Source organism: Argentina silus (assembly GCF_951799395.1).
Source record: "Argentina silus genome assembly, chromosome: 2".
Taxonomy (NCBI): domain Eukaryota; kingdom Metazoa; phylum Chordata; class Actinopteri; order Argentiniformes; family Argentinidae; genus Argentina; species Argentina silus.
Genome location: NC_139656.1, coordinates 22,009,767 through 22,026,194, shown reverse-complemented (window position 1 = coordinate 22,026,194; position 16,428 = coordinate 22,009,767). Strand labels below are relative to the sequence as shown.

General features: G+C 42.4%; 2 protein-coding genes across 2 annotated transcripts in view; both read left to right on the top strand.

Moving 5' to 3' along the window:
- The window catches only part of lrch2 (leucine-rich repeats and calponin homology (CH) domain containing 2), a 29,311-nt gene extending 25,105 nt beyond the window's left edge, over nucleotides 1-4,206 (top strand). Inside the window, exons 20-21 of the mRNA XM_083685344.1 lie at nucleotides 1,208-1,285; nucleotides 1,523-4,206. Of these exons, the coding sequence (XP_083541470.1) occupies nucleotides 1,208-1,285; nucleotides 1,523-1,642 (198 nt within the window). The 3' untranslated portion in view covers nucleotides 1,643-4,206. The remainder of the gene's footprint in view (nucleotides 1-1,207; nucleotides 1,286-1,522) is intronic.
- A 1,678-nt stretch (nucleotides 4,207-5,884) lies between these two features.
- il13ra2 (interleukin 13 receptor, alpha 2) lies at nucleotides 5,885-14,809 on the top strand. The gene is made up of 9 exons (XM_083665143.1): nucleotides 5,885-5,981; nucleotides 6,374-6,525; nucleotides 7,104-7,257; nucleotides 7,469-7,589; nucleotides 7,873-8,057; nucleotides 9,851-10,008; nucleotides 10,222-10,369; nucleotides 10,680-10,788; nucleotides 14,047-14,809. The coding sequence occupies exons 1-9, from the start codon at nucleotides 5,894-5,896 to the stop codon at nucleotides 14,141-14,143; spliced, it is 1,212 nt and encodes a 403-aa protein (XP_083521269.1). The 5' UTR covers nucleotides 5,885-5,893; the 3' UTR covers nucleotides 14,144-14,809.
- Nucleotides 14,810-16,428: the final 1,619 nt, after the last annotated feature.

Sequence of the window (16,428 nt, the reverse complement as noted above, 5' to 3'; positions counted from 1 at the left end):
TTTAAAACCACCACCAACATGGCCAGGTCAGGCCGCCCAAGCAAGTTCAGCCTAAGAGCTGACCGAAAGATGCTTAAAGAAGTCTCCAACAATCCCAGAATGTCATCACGAGACCTACAGGTATCTCTTGCCACAATTGATGTCAAAGTACATGCATCCACCATAAGAAAGAGACTGAACAAGTTTGCATTACATGGGAGGTGTGCAAGGAGGAAACCCCTGCTGTCAAAAAAAAACATCAGGGCAAGACTAAAGTTTGCCAGAGAACACCTAGAGAAAGACCAGAACTTCTGGAACAATGTGCTTTGGACAGATGAATCCAAAGTTGAACTATTTGGGCACAGTAAGAGTAGACATGTTTGGCACAAAACCAAGACAGCATTTGAGAACAAGAACCTCATACCAACTGTGAAGCATGGGGGTGGAAATGTCATGGTTTGGGGCTGCTTTTCTGCAGCAGGGCCTGGTCAGCTCACCATCATAGAATCCACTATGAATTTTGTATTGTATCAGAGGGTGCTTGAGGAAAATGTGAGACCATCTGTTCGAAAGTTGAAGCTGAAGCAGATGTGGACCATGCAACATGACAATGACCCAAAACATTCCAGTAAATCTACCAAGGAATGGCTCAAGAAAAATAAATTGAGAGTTCTGGAATGGTCAAGTCAAAGCCCGGATCTTAATCTTATTGAGATGCTGTGGATTGATTTGAAACTGGCTGTGCATGCAAGACACCCCTCGAACATCACACAGCTGAAAGAATTCTGCAAGGAGGAGTGGGAAAAACTTTCTCCCAATTGATGTCAGAGACCTGTAGACAGTTATAAGAAACGTCTAATTGAGGTTATTTCAGCCAAGGGGGGCAATACTAGCTATTAGGGCATAGGGTGTCCTAACTTTTTCCTCAGTAGGAATTGGCATTATTGTTAATTTTTCGTTAAATAAATGATTACAAAGTTACATTTTCATAGTTTTTTGTTCAATTACATCCCCTTTATCTATAGACATTGTTAGAAAGAAGATAACATATTGATATGTCCATATTTTTAAGAGAATAACTTAATATTTTGGGGGGTGTCCTAACTTTTTCTCATGACTGTACTCATGCGGGTGAGCGACTCTTCCCGGATTAACTCATTCAAAACAACAATCTGTTTCTTTGTTCTCCATGCGTCTGCTAACCCGATTGCCCAACTCTATCCCATAGCCAAAGCTCAGCATGGCGAAGTGCCGCAGAAATGTGGAGAACTTTCTGGATGCATGTAAAAAGCTTGGTGTTACACAGGTAAACACAATTTGAATATCCACCATCTGTTCCAACAAAAACATTCAGTGCATTGTTTGACTTATATGACTTATAGTTGTTTTATCCCTGGCTGCTATTCAGCATGAATAGACAGACTTAGGTTTTCAGTTTAAAAGTAGCTAATTGCTGTACAAATAAACACATGTAAATGGTTCTAGTGAGTCCTGGAAATGTCCTGGAAAGAGTCTTGACTGTGTTGTATCTTTGATGTGGCAGGACAAGCTGTGTTTACCTCACCACATACTAGAGGAGCGTGGGCTGGTGAAGGTGGGTGTGACTGTCCAGGCTCTACTGGACCTGCCTGCCTCCAAACCCACCCAGCTGTCTGCTGTCTAACAACTAGCAGCCACCCAGTCCAGCCATCCCCTCCCCTCCCCAGCCCAACACTCCACAGAGGAGGGGCCGAGGACTTCATCACCGGGGACCAGGGACCCCTTAGGGGTGAGGGCCCTGGGGCCGCAGGGGGCCCACTGCCAGCTGATTGAGCCAGGAGAGGGGAGGGTTTAACCCAGATCCTCCCAACTTCCTATATATGATGTCAGCTGGGACCCGCCTCCTGTCCATCAGATTCCTAGCTTGTGTCATGTCCTCTCGCAGAGGGCCATACTGTATGTGTGTAGAGTACCCGTGTGACTGTGTGTGATCTGTGTGACCTGCACAGCGTGGACTTTATGAGAGGTGATGAACATTCAGCCAGGTCAGAGGTCAGAATATGGCAGATCACTGTAACAATGAAGACCTGTTGCCATGGTGATATTCACTCGCCCATGCTCTGAGACCATTGAGCCTTGTGGTGCCAACACTGAGATCACTCGGCTTTTCAACTCTCTGTATTAAAGACATTGGTAGTGAAGTTATAGCTGTTTTAAAGGCATGTACTCACTCTTTTCACTCAGAGAACTTAACTGCATGCTGGCCCTCCAGCCACACCACAGAACTCAAGCAACTTAGCTTTCTAAGGGGATTTTTTTATTGTATTTGTAAGAGTATTTATTTTATCATCATACGCTATACCTCTGTTCTTCTATCCTAGAGGTGCAACTTGGATCTTTCTTAGATTTTCTTTAACCTTGTTATTATGGGGAACTCAACAGCAGTCACAATCTGAACCTGCACACACAGTTTTTACAAAGTCTGCATTTCAGTTGAATTTACTACCATCACCTTCCCATTCAGGGCAGAATGCTAAGCTCACTTCTAAAAGCATGGTATCCATGATTTGGATGGATGTTGTATAACAGCACGTTAGGGCAAAGACTTCTTCACATGCATACGGTTGCTGATGGAGTTGGTTGAGGTTCACCTCAGTTTCACGTCCGATCGCCTGTTTGCTCTTCTGCTGTGCTTATGTCACTGTCTCAAACTGTGGTGTGAGCACATCTAAAGGTAGTGTACTGCCGATGGTTAGGCTATGTAGCTCAGCATTGCCGTAGTACCATGTGTAAAGAGTAGAGGACCTTTGCTCAAATGCAGACCTAAAGACGTATGACCTGTGACTGCAAGTCACTTTGATTATACCGTGTGCTTATTGAACATGACTAGTAGAAAGCACAACGGGTGATTCGTTGGAATTACCTGGAAATGCTGATATTTTATCCTTTGGTAATTTGATGCAATGAAACATTTTTTTTTTTATATTTAACTATTTTATCTTTGAGTTCATTACTTGTTCGTCTGAGTCTGAGATAGTGTTAAGGTTCACTGCAAAACGTCAAATACGCCAACGTGCTTATAGCATTGAGGTGATCACATAGACAAATCCTGACCACTTAAATATTATATCAGGGAAACTATTTATCTATTTATTTTTTCTATTTATATGCTCCGTTTGTTTGTGTGTTTCCCCTTTTGAAGTTAAACTGTATGACATGATTTTTTTTGTTGTTGCTTCAAACTGATTCTCCTTTTTTGTATATTTTGGCTGAAGTGCTTGTACTCTCCCTCATAAGGCCCCATTCAATCTTTGTTTAAATGAAACATTTTAATTGTAATACGAGCAGGCCATGGAACCCGGCTCCTTGTGTTTTGGGAAGTTAGTCCTAATGTAATTAAAAATTCTTGTGTATAATGAATCTGACCACTATGTTGTGTACAGTACATATTATTTTTTATTGCTTTGTGTGGTCATACTTGTCATACAACCAGTTATTCTTCTATCTCTCGTACATTTATACTTGCCATGACTTGTTTTGGTTTTTTTTAATTCGGTTGTGTGTAATACCAAGTGCCAAATCAATGAAGGCAACATTTCATCAAGATCATGTAGAATGTCATCATGTGGCCAATATCAACACAAACACAAAGCCTGAAGCATAGAAGACCTTCAGTGTAAGAAAACATCACCAGACTATTTATTACTACGTCTAAATGTGTAAATGTTTCTTGACAGGGAACATATCAGCTGTTCAATATTCTTTATATTAAACAGGTTTCATAAGAGTCATACTTTTGTAATCATAATCACACATCGAATGGTCATTTCTGAGTAGCATAAATGTTAGCTTTTTGTTATGACTAAGTGTAAATATGAGTAAGCCCACAGCTAATTCCTGCCCTACTCAGAGCCTTGTATACATTACTATACTTCTGCACTCCCACATTCCTGTACGTCTGTCATTCACATTAACAACACTGTTTAGAGCCTTCAATCCTATCATAAAAGAGCAGGAAGAATCGTCCACACACTATACTGCCCAGAACATTCTGATGTATTCTGTACATAAACGTTTTGTATTTAAAAATAAATGAAACGCATGCAAGGATCCCGTATGACCAAGCCCCATATCTGTATATATCATCTGTATAAATTGTGGGGTGTTTCTTAAAAAACAGACAAACAAAAAAACAAACAGAAACATTGTTTCAAGGTCAAAGGAAAAATAAAGTGGAATTATTTCCGACTCTGTCCATTCTTTAGCATCATCTCCCCCTCAGGTAAGGCCAACTAACACCTTTACCTCAATGGCTCTCTGTGAAATGAATCTCCTTACATAAATACACTGGAAAATTATGTTTACATGTATGTAAGCAGACTTTAAGACTGTTATGTAAACAGTTACTCATCTTGCCAGTAATTGATAATGGGAATTCCACTCGATGAAGACTTTCTATGAGAATAAGTGCCAAAAGGAGTCACAGTGCTAGAGAAATAGAATAAAACGATTGTTTGATGTTTTTCAGGTTCACGTTCAGTACAAGTGAAGAACACCTGGGTAGTACTAGAAGGTGGAGAAGTCTGAGAAGGAGCCCAAGTGTAATCTAAAGAGATGGTTCTTTACTCTATGGTGGAAGATAGGCAGTGACTGTCTATCTTCTTAGTATGTTAGTATTGCAGTACTACAGACAAGATGTTCTGTGCTAGATTAATCTTCAGATGTCAACATGGTGGCTTGAAAGTGTGTGTTGTACAAAATGTGAGCTCGAGGCCAGGGAGGGCTGAACATTGAATCTTAAGAAGGCAGTACTGTTGGTGTGGCTGCCTCTTGTTTACTTAATGAGCTTCGAGGGAAATATTTTAATGAACTTTTTGGAAACCAGGACCTTATTCCAGGGAAAAGAGAACAAAAACATCCTGCAGGATGGATATCCAAAGATCTATGATCCTGCTGCCCCTGGCCCCTACCCATACAGCAGATTGATACAGCATATTCTCTAAACATGGGCTTCCTGGTTTGGTAGAAAGCCCAGATGCCCTGACAGAACCCCTTGACGCCCTGACAAAACATAGACTCCCTCTGCTGCTTTGCCATGGTATTCTCTGTGGATGGTAAATGGTGTGAGTCACCGTGTACATATGAGCTCAAAGGCATAGCCCTCCCACACAACCCTAAACAGACAGAGAGTCCTTGCACCAGCAACAAGGGAGTTCTCCCCCACCACCTGTTTGTAGTAAGTACCCTCAGCACATGTTTGGCTGCAGTTATGCAAATGTTCTCTGTGTGTCCAAATAATCTCATCTTTATTATGCTTTTGTTACACCCTAGGTTGCCTTTGAATTGATGCACTGTGTATCTTAGTATGCATTCTATATGTTTGGTACACTGATACAGAAAGAAATGTTTCATTCATTTGGTATGGTTTTAAGTGATTACTTTTCTCAGGCTATGTCCATCAAATGACAAGCAATAGATGAAATGTATCTAGCAACTGTGTATTATTTTTAAATAATATGGACTTCAATCTGAATTTTTGCAAGGAATATAGAAGTGCAGAAGGCAAGTGTAGGGAAGCAACTCAAACGTGTAAATTGCTATTCCCATTCCAATAGATTAAGACAAGAGGGTGATCGTTTCTTGAACCAAGTTTCCTTTTACTTTTTATTTTTAATGTTTACAAATCTGTTGTCAACTAAAGCATTAGTTGATTAATCTGTTCAATTCATCTGTACAGCCCTCAAATCAAGGCAATGACATGTATTGATAGACCTCTATAAATTCAGGTTATTCCTTTCAGTTGTATGTTAGAATGTTATGACAATTTCATACCATATTATTCTGTATGTTGTTTTCTATGCCAAAAGATAATATAAGATAAGATGGCTTCATGTCAAACGATAATTTTATTATGTTACAGGAACCTATCAGGACAATGCTGAAGAGTAATACATTATGCTGGCTGACAGCCATTTGGATGATGTCAGACAGGAGTCAAAGCATCCAGTCTGAGAGAATTAAAGGTTAGTCTCCTGTTCGTCTCATGTTATGAATCAAACATTTGTCTCATGACTGAATATATGCCCACTTGTTAATCACTGTCTAACAGAACAACTGAGGAATAATTATTGTTGATCCCCATTCATGTATCACTGAATCTGAATAGAAGGATTCAGTCATAAATGAATTTGGATCAACAAGGATTATTCATAAATGTTTCTCTTAGATAGTTGTGGACTAGTGGATCTTTTTTTTTCACAGTATTTCATTAATCAGCTTCCTCTAACCCTAATCCTGATTTGCATTGTCAATGGAGTAATCCATAAACATTAAACAGAGGTTGCTCTTTTTCTGAAAATGTGGTGCCGTTGAACAATCAACCATAGACCTGAAAATACACTGAATTGAATTCCAGTGGATCCACCTGAGAATATTTTGATTCTGGACCCTGGCCACCTGGGGCAGTTGTACATCCATTGGAGCCATCCAGCCAGCCTGCAGAACCTGACAGACTGCTCCATGCGATTCCAACTGGAGTACCTCAATACATACCTCAACAGATGGACTGTAAGTAATTGTGCATACAACTATATGAAAACATATCTGCCATGCTGTACAGTTATAAGCCTTAATACTAGTGTGTGGTCCGTCAGCTGTTGAAACCCTAGCTGAGGGCTTACAATGCATGGGTATAGATGTTTTCAACATGAAATATCAAGGATCAAATAAAAGTTTGACAATCTTAAGGTCTGCTATGCCTAGTAGTGGTTCAAGATACCACCAAAACAAATATGTCGCAATGATGTCATCGCTTTCCTTAGCTCAGCCTCCACATGCAGGGTCTCTGTGGCTTCAGGCTTCACTGCAGACAACAAAAGAAAATAATGACAAGGGTGTGTATGCCATTCTAAGTGGGTACAGGAAAGATCTCTTTTGATGTGCAACTGAGGAAAGTCATCCATGGGACGTATTGTATTCAGGCATATTGTAGGCATATGGTAAACAAATTGTAGTGTTGTGTACCGTGATTCTGAACCTGCAGGGAGAAGAATGCATGTGTAGGCTGGCCCTGTAGTTTACCTTTGTGAGACCAAACACATCTTGGAATATTACTTTGGTGTCTCATCTTATCTCTCTGTTGCTAGGCGGTCAGGACTGTTGAGAAGGGGTACAGTGCTCAGTTCGACCTGGAGAAGGAGGTCAGGGTGAGGATCTGCACGTTACTTAGAGGACCCTGCACCAACGGCTCTGAGATCAAGAGTCCCTTCACAGAGGTTGTCCTGCCTTCAACTAACATAGGTGAGTAATTAAATCTTAGGCTAAATCTTAGGTAATTGAGCTGTGGATTAAAACCCTGTTCAGCTGCAGGCACAAAAAGCATAATCTTCCATTCCATCCAAGTGAAAGACAGATGATTGGTGGAGTCTGCAGGCACTATGATAATGACAGTGATGCTATGATTTTTAATATGACATGTTTTTGTTTTTGTTTTTTGTTAAATTCCTACCAGGCCCAATTGGCTCCAGGATCCAGGGTTTTGGCTGTGTGTTCTATCATAAAGTGTACATGGAGTGTACCTGGGAGAGAGGCCCAGAGGAGCCAGCCCACTCCCAGCATGGCCTGTACTTCTGGTAGGACCACCTCATTCAGCACACACATACAGTACCACTGTAATGTAACAGAGGTGGATCGGTGACAACACTAGTGTGATAAATAGTGCACAAGTTAGACTTTATCTTAGCGGGCTATGGTTGAATTCTGTCAGTCACAATAACATGGGAACATTCATGCTTTAAGCAAGTTGCAACTGCATAACATTCTCAATATACCTGAACGTGTATTGAATCTATAATGATTTTATTGTTTGGGTGTGGTACTTTTATGTGATCTGAGTGTGTCTACATGCTTTTCCAGGCATCGGGAGATGGAACATGCCAGGGAATGCCCTGAGTACACCCTTTCTGATGGGGTTAGGATGGGATGTAATTTCACCTTGGAGTTTCTCGCAGAATTCACAGATTTCAACATATGTGTGAACAATTCCTCTCCAGCAGGGCCTATGAGGCCCGCATTCTTCTCCCTGCAGGTTCAGAATCACGGTACACAACACTCCAATTTGTTTACCATATGCCTACAATAGGCCTGATTACAATACAGTCATGAGAAAAAGTTAGGACACCCCCCAAAATATTAAGTTATTCTCTTAAAAATATGGACATATCAATATGTTATCTTCTTTCTAACAATGTCTATAGATAAAGGGGATGTAATTGAACAAAAAACTATGAAAATGTAACTTTGTAATCATTTATTTAACGAAAAATTAACAATAATGCCAATTCCTACTGAGGAAAAAGTTAGGACACCCTATGCCCTAATAGCTAGTATTGCCCCCCTTGGCTGAAATAACCTCAATTAGACGTTTCTTATAACTGTCTACAGGTCTCTGACATCAATTGGGAGAAGGTTTTTCCCACTCCTCCTTGCAGAATTCTTTCAGCTGTGTGATGTTCGAGGGGTGTCTTGCATGCACAGCCAGTTTCAAATCAATCCACAGCATCTCAATAAGATTAAGATCCGGGCTTTGACTTGACCATTCCAGAACTCTCAATTTATTTTTCTTGAGCCATTCCTTGGTAGATTTACTGGAATGTTTTGGGTCATTGTCATGTTGCATGGTCCACATCTGCTTCAGCTTCAACTTTCGAACAGATGGTCTCACATTTTCCTCAAGCACCCTCTGATACAATACAAAATTCATAGTGGATTCTATGATGGTGAGCTGACCAGGCCCTGCTGCAGAAAAGCAGCCCCAAACCATGACATTTCCACCCCCATGCTTCACAGTTGGTATGAGGTTCTTGTTCTCAAATGCTGTCTTGGTTTTGCGCCAAACATGTTTACTCTTACTGTGCCCAAATAGTTCAACTTTGGATTCATCTGTCCAAAGCACATTGTTCCAGAAGTTCTGGTCTTTCTCTAGGTGTTCTCTGGCAAACTTTAGTCTTGCCCTGATGTTTTTTTTTGACAGCAGGGGTTTCCTCCTTGCACACCTCCCATGTAATGCAAACTTGTTCAGTCTCTTTCTTATGGTGGATGCATGTACTTTGACATCAATTGTGGCAAGAGATACCTGTAGGTCTCGTGATGACATTCTGGGATTGTTGGAGACTTCTTTAAGCATCTTTCGGTCAGCTCTTATGCTGAACTTGCTTGGGCGGCCTGACCTGGCCATGTTGGTGGTGGTTTTAAATGTTCTCCACTTGTAAATTATTTTCCGGACAGTGGAATGGCCAATTTCGAATAGTTTGGAGATCTTTTTATATCCCTTCCCAGACTCATATGCATCTACAATTTTTCTTCTGAAGGCCTCAGAGAGCTCTTTTGATCTCGCCATGGTAATGCAACTCACTTCAACAATCAAGAGCAAACCAAACTAAATATCTGAGGCTTAAATAGGACAGGCTCCTCCAAAATCCTCTGTAACGATGTTCTAATCATTTGCACCTGATGTGGTGCTCTTTATTATAATTTTAGGCATTTTAAGTGGAACTAAATGTGGGGGTGTCCTAACTTTTTCCTCACAAGAAGATTGCATTTCTATTAATTACATTTTACCAATCATTTTTTAAATAATTTGTTTCAGTTGTATTTGTTTAGTTATATTACCTCAATTTTTCAATATTGTTCAAATGAATATCAAATGTCCATATGTTTGAATATGTTGAAGAAGACAAAGGTTTTCATAGGGTGTCCTAATTTTTTCTCATGACTGTACGTCCCATGGATGACTTTGCTCAGTTGCATATCAAAAGAGATCTTTCCTGTACCCACTTGGCATACACACCCTTGTTATTATAATGATGTCATTATTTTCTTTTGTTGTCTGCAGTGAAGCCTGAAGCCACAGAGACCCTGCATGTAGAGCCTGGCCCTGACAAGCAGCTGCAGCTGCAGTGGGACTATCCCTGTGGAAGGATCCCTAGCCACTGCTTGGAGTGGGAGATGGAAGCCAGACAAGAGGATTTAGGAGGGCAGCAATTGCTGTTGGTACATATAACTTATGTGATTGGAGTTTATCACGGACACATGCATAGGAATATTGGTACCTGTCAGGGAAATACACAATGGATTTGACTGCCTTTTCAGTGACTTTTGCTACCTGTCCTGTTTCTATAAAAATGTGTACAAAAACTGTAAGTTTGGTAGAAATGGTAGAAAAACGTTACGCAAAAGGCTTAACATTGTTCTTGTCACTGTCAGCAGAGGGAAGTAACCAGGGAGACGACCCGAACTTATCAGTCTATGGATGAATCCAAGAGGAACTGTTTCCGGGTCAGATCCAAAATGCACCAGTATTGTGCTGATAGAGGCTACTGGAGTGATTGGAGCCATTGGTCCTGTCACTCAGGTAAAAACACTGCCAGATACAGCTCAACTGTTCACTCCTGAAAATAGTCATCACTCCAGAACAGAGTGGTTCCTGAGGAAACAATAAAAACTATAGTATAAACAAGTACTTGTGTTATACTGCCCAATTGTGTTACATCGCATGATCCTCTAGCTTTTATCACCTGTATCACCTGCATAAGTTTACCCTATATTCACACAAGTAGCAGGCTACATCATTTATGTCATATTAATGAGTACAGTATATGCAGTAAGTGCATTTGACCCTTGTCCGTGTGAGGATTCTAACCCCTGACCCCTTTCTGTCATAGATATGGCTGACCCTGAACAGGGGTGGGATGCGGCGGTGGTCTGTGCGCTGGTCGTCATTGTCATCACCATGCTGGTCTTTTCCCTGTGTGGGTGGACTCTATGGAGAAAGTTAGTACACACACACACATACGCGCACGCATGCACATACACACAAACAGACACATACACAAACACAGACAAAAACAGGGGAAAGCACCTTGAGACCGGGGTCAAGTGGGACTGATTATACACTCACCGGCCACTTTATTAGGTACACCTGTTCAACTGCTCTGTAACGCAAATATCTAATCAGCCAATCACATGGCAGCAACTCAATGCATTTAGGCATGTAGATATAGTCAAGACAACCTGCTGAAGTTCAAACCGAGCATCAGAATGGGGAAGAAAGGTGATTTAAGTGACTTTGAACGTGGCATGGTTGTTGGTGCCAGACGGGCTGGTCTGAGTATTTCAGAAACTGCTGATCTACTGGGATTTTCACGCAAAACCATCTCTAGGGTTTACAGAGCGAGACAGGGCATCAGGCTTAACATTCTTGGAATCAGGCCGGTAGGACAAAGAAAAATTAAATCTATTAAAAAACAGAGCCCATCTGGCATGCCTGGAGTTGAGTTGCTTGGCAGTCGTACTCCAGGTTCTTGTGGTCAGTCCAAACCAAAAACGGGTGCCCTAACCCTAACCCAATAAAAATGAGCAAAGCCCAAAAAACGCTACTAACTTACGACTGGTTGGCATGGGCCACTCAGCAACCGCACTAACCTTGGCAGGATCCATTTGAATGTTATCCAAAGATGATGAATACAAGGAAAGCAACGGTGGACGCATGGAATTCACACTTCTCTGCCTTAACGAAGAGCTGGTTATCGAGGAGGTGCTGAAGCACTTGGTGGACGTGCTGGACATGAGTCTTCTCATCAGGGGAGAAGATGAGGATATCATCCAGGTAGACAAACTGATTCAACATCTCTCAGAGAACGAGCCTGGAACACAGCTAAAGCATTGGTGAAACCAAAAGGCATTACATGATAATCGTAGTGACCACTAAGGGTGTTGAAGGCCATTTTCCACTCGTCCCCCTCCCTTATCCTTACCAAATGATAAGCATTTCTAAGATCAAGCGTAGTAAAGATCTTAGCGCCTTGCAAAAGTTCAAATGCTGATGAGATAAGAGGGAGGGGGTACCTGTTCTTAATGATGATATCATTCAGGCCTCGATAGTCGATGCAGGGGCGAAGCATCTTATCCTTCTTGTCGACGAAGAAGAAACCAGCCCCAGCAGGAGAAGAGGATGGGCGAATAATACAGGCAGCAAGGGAAGATTCAATGTACTTCTTCTTAGCATCCCTCTCACGATCCGACAAGGAATAGAGACGCCCTCTGGGAGGTGAAGTTCCTGGGAGCAAGTCTATAGTGCGTTGAGTGCGGTGAGTGACTGTGCACAAAAAGCGACCATCAAGAGCGTTGGCCCCTAATGGCTTGGGCAGGAGAACAGTCCAAGTCTTTTGGCTTGACCGGCAGAAGAAATGGTTCGGCTCACCAGCGCCCTCTTCTTCACTGATGAGCCTGGTCTTACAGGACACACAGACATGAAATGACCCAGCTGAAAACAGTAGATGCATCTGCCCTCTCGTAGACGGCACTGGCGCTCTTCGGGAGTGAGCCTGGCTCTCCCCAACAGCATGGGCTCCTCCGAAGCAGTAGGGTGAGTCAGCCACCAGGAAGAGCCATTGGGGAGGACATCACGAAGAGGAGTGATTGGCAGTGAACTGCCCCCTCAGGACGGGCGGAGTAACAGCAGCCCTGGATCTCTCTCTCTCTCTCTCCTGGAGACGATTGTCAATCTTTATGGCCAAAGCGAAAAGAGGGTGTGGAACTTGATGGCGTAGTCGGAAACCCGCTCCCAGGACTTGCTCCCTTTCCCCCCAGTGTTTGTTTGTGTGGCGTGCCCCAGTTCTCTGATTAAAACATTCATTGATTTTACTTTACGCTCGTCGTCTGAGTATCTCTCCGCACTTGGGTCCACTGCACGATCATTGCTAACAGTCATAGCAAAGGGTCTGAATACTTATGTACATGAGGTATTTCTGTTCAATTTTAATACATTTACTGAAATTTCAAAACACCTGTTTTCACTTTGTCATTCTGGGGTACTGTATGTGGATTGATGGCAAATGATTTTAATTTAATCCATTTTAAATTGAGTCAAAAACACAACAAAATATGGAAAAAGTTTAGGGGTCTGAATACTGTAACGACCCTGTGTAAGGCCCGTTAGCAGCTCCGCCAAGTGAGTTAACTCTCTTGGTGTTGTGTCTAGCGCGGCCGCTTTGTAAGCGAGAGGTTGCGAGTTCGATACCCGCTTAAGGCAAGCTGCTCTGCCCCGCCGTTCGCTACATTGGTGTCAGAAGTGGGATGGCGCCCGTGAGGCCATCGGAGAGGCGTGTCCACGTGAGAGACTTGTATAGTGAAGCGTGAGGGCACGCTCTCCCGAACGGAGGGGATAGTGTAACGACCCTGTGTAAGGCCCGTTAGCAGCTCCGCCAAGTGAGTTAACTCTCTTGGTGTTGTGGCTAGCGCGGCCGGTTTGTAAGCGGAAGGTTGCGAGTTCGATACCCGCTTAAGGCAAGCTGCTCTGCCCCGCCGTTCGCTACAATACTTTCCGAAGGCATTTACCTAGGTCACTTTTCGAGGGTTGAGTCTACAACGCAAAATCAAACAGATGGAATCTGTCACTCTTGACAGTCCGTAGAAAGCAACCACAGCTCTTCGTAAACCACTCCGCAGCCCAAAAAGGCAAAACTATTAGGTAAACATCTTACTGAAACCTAATAATGACCACCCAATTAGCAAGAAATAACAGACGTTTAGCGTGGAGGAGCGGTAGACAAACGTGTGTCAGCGTACTCTCACAACGCTCACCTCTCTCGCTTTCTCTTTCACACTCACGCACGCTGTAAGGTTTGTTGGGTCGGACCCAGGCGCAGAGAAGAGACCAGACGAAGCACTGCAGTTGAAAGACTTAAACAAAATAAAATAAAATAACAAACCAAATAACTTAACTAAATGAACTAGAGCATTGGAGACTAGATCCTATGACATGACAAAGAGGACCATGAGAAACAAACCTCTAACAAGTCAAGCTACGATACTGGGAGACACAAAACAACTTAAATAGAGAAGGTCATAATGAATTAATATGATGCACCACACACACACACACACACACACACACACACACACACACACACACACACACACACACACACACACACACACACACACACACACACACACACACACACACACACACACACACGATGATTATGCTCTCTTAATCTGCTCTCTCCATCTCCTCTATTTCTCTAGGTTGAAAGCCAAAAAGGGGAAAAAGGTGTTCTTCTGTCCCCTACCGGGAGAAATGGATGACTCCACTGGACCTGCTTATAATCCTTTTTTCCAATAATACAAAAGAGAGATACTTTAGATGGAGAGACCTGCTCCTTGACTGAAACCTGGTTCTTTTGAGAACTCACTACTCTCTGATGGTCCTCTAATCACTGTATTCATACATCATCATTTAAAGTTACTCAGTAGAATAATAAGTAGGCTGGAATGTTTCCTGCCAGCCAATTAAGATTGAGGTCATTGAAATGCCACAACTCTTGCCAGTTGGTTCTTGCCAAACACAATTTGAATGTATTTTGTGTGTTGTATTTTATAGTTGTATATTTTTATATTATGATTAATGATTATCTGAGTTTGAGGGTGCATGAGGATGTCTTTATGCAATGGGATGTCTTTATTCCTGGTGGGACCATATATATCTATATATTATACACTGAAAAATGTATGCACTCACTGCACTGTAAGTCGCTTTGGATAAAAGCGTCATATTAATGCGTCATATTAATTAAAACCGTCATATTAATGTGTAGATGAACTTGAGCAATGATATGTGATGTAGTGACATCATGTGGCCAAACATGATCACTGTCCTCCATTTGCATGCCTAAAGCCTATCGGTGTTTTTGAGATCCAAGTGTTCTTGACTGACTTTCCTTGGTTTATTTAGTTTTTTTTTTGTATTTACGTATATTATACATACATTAAACAATGATCCAACATTTAAGCCCTACTACGTAATTTCTGCATATCACCACAGAGTCGGACACAGGAATACAGAAATAATAAAGTACTGTAATTCTTGTTGTTTTGATTATGACAAGGTAAGACATGATTCTTAACTCACTGAGGTATTTAGAGGTCATATCCATCACAATCAAGAGGTATTTCATAATTTGATATTCCTGAAACTGTACTGTTGATTTTGAATAGAACATTCATGCAGTTGCATCACAAAGGCATCATACACAGTTAAACAGACCTTTGTGGTAGTCATCATTCTACACTCAGCCTACTCAAAGGGATCAGTGCATAAGTGTAATATTCAGCCTTTTCTGTATAGACAAATGGATCACTTTCAGTGGATATTAATTCCTCAAACACATGGATGTGACTGAGGGAGGGCCAGTGGGGGAGCATCAAACCGTGGGACCTCTCTTGGTTACCTCCCCACGCTTACAACCACTATTCCAGGAAGCACCCTGTCCCCAAGACACAACAGGTGATTGACTGACACACACACACACACACACACACACACACACACACACACACACACACACACACACACACACACACACACACACACACACACACCACTATGAAGCTGATTATGTAGGTTGTTTCCTTTTGTGTCTAGGCATGAGTGACAGTGGCAGCAGGTATGGGACGATGTCCCAGTGGCTTGGGTCAGATGTCTTCATCGTCTTTGTGGTGATTCTACTCCTCGTCCTCGTGGTGCTGGGTGCAGTGTGCCGGGTCATCAGACGCCATAGAACCCAAAGGGCTACAGCAGAGTATGTACCACTGTACACCACATTTTATAGTGCAGAGGGTAGAAGTCTCCTCTCAGCTTATGACCAAACAGGTGTGCATTAGAAGAAGAAGAAGAGTTCCAGGCTCTCTTGTACTACACCCCTTTTTAAGTGGTGGCCCACAGGTATGCTAATTAGACACAAACAATCAGTTACCTGGCAGTTACTCAAACACATAGGGATGTTTGTTATTATTTCAAGGTCTGAAAGGATGAGCTTTCAAAGGCGTATGTGCATCAAACAGTCTCTGTCTCTGTTTCTCAGGAAATTCATTGAAATGGAGATTATCTCAGGGGATGGACTAGAAATGGGCACCCACCCCAAATTCCTTCTGAAGATCAAGACTGATCAGAGTCATGCCAACCATCTGGTGGAGATGCTGGTGGTCCGTGGGCGTCCCCTGGAGGGTCCTGGCTCAGTTGTGCCCCCAGCACCCACTACCTCAGTCACATCACCTACTGTTGCTTCATCTCCTGGACCTGATAAGATGGCCTCATCATCTCCACTACTCACTGTACCTGAGACCAGGCCCAGAGACAACCAGAGTGTGCCCCAGGACACTGCCCAAATACCTATGCCTGTGTCCAGGACAGCAAGTCCCAATAGGCCGCAGCCCTCAGAACTGTTTTTCACAGATGAAGATGAGGAAGTTGATACCTCAGACTACTCGTGGGTTGAGGAAGTTGATACCTCTGAGTATGACAGCAACACTTCCTGAACAGATTTACTTTGAGGGCAAAAGACAATCGGTCCCACAGTCAATTATACAAAACCAAGGGCATTGTAAAAAGAAAATAAAGAATCATTGTTG

Bases quoted from the DNA above. Each gene is read 5' to 3' on its own strand.
- il13ra2 (XM_083665143.1), top strand. From the start codon at position 5,894: ATGCTGAAGAGTAATACATTATGCTGGCTGACAGCCATTTGGATGATG. The intron at 7,258-7,468 runs GTGAGTAATTAA...AATTCCTACCAG, and splicing joins CCTGCCTTCAACTAACATAG to GCCCAATTGGCTCCAGGATC. The intron at 7,590-7,872 runs GTAGGACCACCT...ATGCTTTTCCAG, and splicing joins CAGCATGGCCTGTACTTCTG to GCATCGGGAGATGGAACATG.